At 47.4% G+C, this 5,902-nt stretch overlaps 1 protein-coding gene across 1 annotated transcript; it reads left to right on the top strand.

The window, feature by feature from the left end:
• The first annotated feature begins 1,321 nt into the window (after positions 1 to 1,321).
• On the top strand, positions 1,322 to 5,272 carry LOC116836693 (ovomucoid-like). The gene is given in 5 exon segments (XM_032800473.1): positions 1,322 to 1,335; positions 1,337 to 1,377; positions 3,845 to 3,867; positions 4,714 to 4,829; positions 5,073 to 5,272. Coding segments are annotated over 5 exon segments (240 nt in total). The 3' UTR covers positions 5,119 to 5,272.
• Positions 5,273 to 5,902: the final 630 nt, after the last annotated feature.

The following is a 5,902-nucleotide window of genomic DNA, read 5'->3' as shown; positions in this document are numbered from 1 at the left end:
GACATTTTCATCTCCAAAGAATTGCTATCCACTGGGTTGCTGGACACTGAGGCCTCAAGGAGCATCAACATGGAAAGACAGAACATTGGACTGGAAAATGCTGAAAAAAAATCTCTGGTCATGTCCTTCCACTTGCACTGGGGGACTCAGATAGCCCCAGCTGGTAAGTCCCAACGTTTAATGTAGCATTCATGCTGCCATGGTGAAGCTGAACAGGATCGGTTCAGGGAGATGTAGTCATTCATAGTAGTATGATTGGTTTAATCCTAAATAGCTCTCAGCTGCACGTGAGGTTCCCCAGCATCATGCAGGGCTGGGCCCTAAGTCAACACTGGGCTACACCTGTCCCACAAAGTGGCCCAATAGACTGGAGCACAGGGCTGAGTCGCTGGGTTGCTCAGAAGGTGCAGACCCAAAGGCAAGAGCATCTCCGAAAAGCCACCTGGCTCGAGAGAAGATGCTGATGGGATTTTCTCACGTCTGGCTGAGCAGGGAGCTGGGCACAGAGTCAGAGCCTCCCCTGAGTTCTGGCAGTTTAAAGATGCGGCACCATCGCAAAACTGCCTTAACAATGGATTCACTGGGCACAGCAGTATCTCCCCTGTGCTCGAGGATCTCCAGCTGCCAGATCAACTCCTGGGTCCCCCCAGCACTGCAGCTGCCACAGGGAGCACAGCTGGGGAAAGGGACAGAACCAAGATCCTGGAATCTCACGACTTTGGAAACGGCTGCTTGGGGTCACAGGCCAGTGGAATGAGTTAGATCTGCCCTCTCGTTCCTCTAAGCTAAGCCAGGCACCGACTGCGGGCAGAACACTTGCAAGATCAGGACAGCGTGGCAGTCGCTTAAGGTCAGCTTTGCCTTCTGTTGCTGGGACCACTGCAGAATCTGGCCAAAAGAGGCTGGTAACACAGTAAATGTCAGGTGCTTTCTTGGGTCAGTGCCATTAATGAGCAGCATGACCAATATGTTCTGCACTCACAGTCATTACAATCAGGAATATCCGGGTTTGGGTGCCCATGTGCCCCATGGTAAGCACTCAGGCCACATAACTGGTCAATCATTCACCAAATCAAGGGTGTGACTTGTAACCTCCTCCAACTTATCCTGGAATCTTATTGAGGATGAAACATTGTTCACAGCTTGGTATTTCCCTTGAGGGCTTTGCTTCCAGTTTTGGGAATTGTTAATGACTATTTAGGATGATGCCACAATGAAGGTAGGTTCTCCAACACCCTATATATAGTGGAGCTCTGTCTGTGGGTTCACTGAGGGAGCAGAGCACCAAGAGCCCAGTGCAGACCAGAGAGACGCCTCCACCATGAAGATAACGGGCCGTCCTGCTCTTTGCTCTGGCACTTTGCTGCTTCTACTCGGGTGAGTCATTTTGGCTGTAGCCTGTGCTGAGCCCTGCCCTGATACCTCTGCCCCCCCAAAAGGTGGGGGCCAGCCTCACTCTGATCTATACAGGGATTCGCACATCCCCACAGGGGCTGATTCCAGGAGCTCTAACCTCCCTGCACGGATCCCAGAGCTTGGAAGGGCTGTTCCCAGGTTTCTGTCTGGGCTGGAATGTCACTGACTCTGCCAGAAACCGAGGCAGCTGAAAAGAGTCACAGCCCCTAGAAACCAAACATCCATAGACTCCCCGTTCTTTTTGAATTTCTTCTCATCTATGGTTCTGGCTGAAAGAGAAGCTGTCAAAAGCTGCCTGCAGGAAAAGTTTCTTTTTAACTTCTGTTATTTAGGAGTTGCTTTATGCCCTGAATTAATTCAATTCAATGAAACTTAATTAGCATGACTAGATGTACAGCATTGCCAAAGTAGAAAACAAGAGGGTTTAGATCCTTTCCAAATACTTTTTTTTAATCCCTACTTTGTAATCTGGATGACCTTGTTATCCATATCTCATTAATTCAGATAATCTTCACATGAGGGGTTGATATCTTAGTGAACTGGATACAGTTTCTTTAAAAGACAGAGACAGATGTTCAGAACGAAACATCTCATTACACTGGAGAAATTGTTGATGCAATTCTTTGCTATGACTTAATTTTGAAGACACACTCATATAAAGGAGAGAGATAGGAGATAGCTGCTTAGGGTTTTTGGCTATTGGTGAGGTCATGGATCTTGCAAAACAGCTGCTGAAACACATTTAGTTTTTTTGAATTTTTTCACACAGTGTCAATGAATGAACCAGACAGCCTTGGTGGGGTACATGGCGGACTGTGCAGTGTTATGTTCACAGCATCCAAACAGGTGTTTGATAAAAATATAAGTTTCTCTTTCTGGAAGCTTGCAATGTAATATGAATTTATATCTTAGAATCCAGAACCCAAATGTACAAGAACCCAAAAACCAGAGAGTGACAAAGCAGGCTGCTCCCAAAGGCAATGCGGAACAGTGCAACCTATATTGTGCTAGGCTGCCTCTTTGCAGTGTGACTGCTGAAGACCCAGATCACATGTTTCCCAATAGAGCCACTAATGAGCAGGGCCAGGAAGCAGGGCCAGGAAACCTCTCAAATTTAAAGAGAGATCAGGGAACAACAAAGATACCTGAAATGGAGTCCAATGTCAGAGGCCAGCGCCAGAGCAGCACAGGATAAATGAATGGCAGAAAGGTGGCTGTGGTATGAAATACTGCTGAAATGTACTACTCCATAGCAGGCTTTTTAAAGCAAAGCCATTAACCATTTTTGTTGTGAATAGTTTTGGGTCTAATCCTGCTTCCACTGATGTCAATGAACATTTTTTGGCCTCTGTTGGCTGGGTTTAGCTTTGAAAGAACATCAGGGTATTATTAGAGCAGGCATCTTAGAGTCCTTAGACTGAAGTGGCAGGGGCCTGCGTTTCAAAAACTGAAGATGAGACCAACATGTGGTGGCGTTTTATGGTAGGTGGCTTAAGACAACCGAGGAATTACAGATCAGTCAGCTTAACATAAGTATCCGAAAAGATAATGAAGGAAATAATAAAGCAATCAATTTGCCAACAGCTAGCAGATGATAAGGTGATAAACAACAGTCAGCATGGATTTGTCAAGAACAAATCATGTCAAACCAACCTGATAGGTTTCTGTGACAGGGTAACAAGCCTTGTGGATGAGGGGAAGTGGTAGACGTGGTATATTTTGACTTTAGTAAGGCTTTTGATACTGTCTTGCATGACCTTCTCATAAATAAACTAGGGAAATACAACCTAGATGGAGCTACTATAATGTGGGTTCATAACTGGTTGGAAAATTGTTCTAAGAGAGTAGTTATCAGTGGTTCACAGTCATGCTAGAAGGGCAAATTGAGTGGGGTCCCACAGGGATTGGTCCTGGGTCTGGTTCTGCTCAGTATCTTCATCAATGATTTCAATAATGGCATAGAGGGAAGACATATAAAGTTTGCAGATGATTCCAAGGTGGGAGGGTTGCAAGTGCCTTGGAGGATAGGATGAAAATTCAAAGTGATCTGGACAAACTGGAGAAATGATCTGAAGTAAATAGGATGAAATTCAATAAGGACAAATGCAAAGTGCTCCACTTAGGAAGGAACGATCAGCTGCACACATACAAAATGGGCAATGACTGCCTAGGAAGGAGCCCTGGGGAAAGGGATCGGGGGGTCATAGTGGATCACAAGCTAAATATGAGTCAGCAGTGTAACACTCTTGTAAAAAAAGAGAACATCATTCCGGGATGCATTGGCAGTACTGTTGTAAGCATGACACTTCTTGCTAATACTTCATGCTGGTTAGGAGGCTGCATGCATTGTCCTACACAGGGATGAATGTTCTTAATTGACTCCAGCATTTCCCTTCATTGTGTCTTTTCTGTCTGGGTTTTGTTCCAGATGCAGCTGGCAAGGCTGGTAAGGTAAGTCAAACTCTCTCTGTTCGTTAATAGTCACTTTCCCCAGTCTATATTTTGCAGCATCACAGATACCATGATCTCTGGGTTAGAAAGATGGCTCAAAGCAGGAGCAGACTCTACCCTGTACCCTAGCCAGGGGAGAGTCGATCTTGGGGGCTGAGAACCTATGGGTACGTCTACACTGGAACAAAAGACCCAGGGCCTGGGATAGCTGGACCGGATCAGCTGACTCGAGCTTGGGGCTTGGGCTGCAGGGCTAAAAATGGCTATGGAGGTGTTCGGGGCCTGGGACACTCCCACCTGTGGGGTAGCAAAGCTCAGGCTCCAGCCCAAGCCCGAATGTCTACACAGCAATTGCACAGTCTGAGCCCAAGTCAGGTGACCTGAGCTAGCCAGGGGCATCTCACTGCTGAGTAGACGTAAGCCATGTGGTCAGGGTGATGAATTCCATACGCTATTGTACGGGGCAGTCTGTGATGGGCCTGGCGGAGACACAGGGAGCAACTGAGACAGAACAGAGGTGGTGACGGTGTGACAAGAGCATGAGAAGTTTTATATTTGAGCATCAGCTGCCTGTGGAGATGCCCCTTCGCTCACACACCATATGCTGTGGGTTCAGAAACATCTCTTACACTGGGGAGACGTGTTCGGCTCCTCCTGGCAGCGAGAAGGGGATTGGAAAGTCAGTTAATGAGAACGTCAGTGGAGACAAGGGACAGGATTAGGTACTGTGAGCTCTCAGGGTCCTCTATGTTCAGAGAATGCCCAGCCTGGCTCAGGGGAGTTGGTGTCAGGCCACTCGTGAAATGCAGACACTAACACTAATTGCAATATTAATGTTCTTCATAGGGTTTCTGCAGTGAGTACAAGAAGCCTCCAGAAATATGCACCACGGAATACAACCCTGTTTGTGGCAGTAATGGGAAAACATACGGCAACAAATGCTTCTTTTGCAAAGCAGTCTAGTAAGTAAGAGAATAAATGGCCCATTAATAAAAAACAAAATACAACTGTGATGTAATTCAAGTCCCTACCTGCACCCACCTGTCTTTATCTTCTAGAGGCTGGGTTGACTTCCTCAGTTTAATTTTTAATGTCAGCAAAAGGGCTCTGTTTATTTGACATAATGGGGCCTTGACAGAAGCTTTGGCCTCATTGTCCATATGGGTTGCAGCCCTCAGTTCTGTGTCTTTCTCTTTTTCCCCTAGTAAAAACCTTGGAAGTCTTTGCTTTGCATATGATGGAGAATGCTGAATCCTTGGGGTGCCGAGCGCTGATATGGAGCTGAATCCTATTTGCTTCTATTTCCCACCAGCAGATCCCCGCATGGAGCCACGTTCTTATCTCATCCTCCATTTCCAAGGCTCCTGACAGCATCGCTGACCATCCCCCTGCATGCGCAATAAAGCAAACTCAGCAGAATTTGTTACCTCTATGGTTTTTTCCCCTTTCCACAGGGGGGCTCTGCTCTCCCGTGTCTCACACAGGCTGTCCCCAGCTTACAGACCGGAGTTAAGGAGAACACAAAGTGCAGTAGCCAGTCACATGCATTAAGAGAGCCACAGACTGGCAATTATTCTATCACCTCCTGCCATGGCTTTTCCTACAAATGAAATTGATACACAAACCCCAGACATGTGCCGTGTAGCTGACTCCCTTCCAGACTTGCATGTTCTCCATGGACCAGATCATGAGACTATGAGCGAAGCCCCAGTAAAAGGCCTTTGCCTGGGAGAACACCAAGGGATGGGAGGATATAGGATCAACAACCCAAATGCAGGTCACAGGGCTACTTGTCAGGGTATAAAGGGCTTATCCTTCTCCATGCCCCGGTGTGTGTGTGGCCATGTCGATCCACACTGTGGGGTGTGCCCTTCCCCAACAACCACCCCACATTCCGCCCAACCTTGCCCCCACCCGAGACCTACGAGCTGCACAATCCATCCGTCTCCTCCATGATGCACAGGAGACTGTGGAGTCCCTCTGGCCAGGGTCCGTGCTGCCCTCATCCCCCTGTGCAGCAGACCAATAACCTGCC

Source organism: Chelonoidis abingdonii, chromosome 7 (assembly GCF_003597395.2).
Source record: "Chelonoidis abingdonii isolate Lonesome George chromosome 7, CheloAbing_2.0, whole genome shotgun sequence".
NCBI classification, from domain to species: Eukaryota; Metazoa; Chordata; order Testudines; family Testudinidae; genus Chelonoidis; species Chelonoidis abingdonii.
This window is presented reverse-complemented; position numbering and strand designations above follow the sequence as displayed.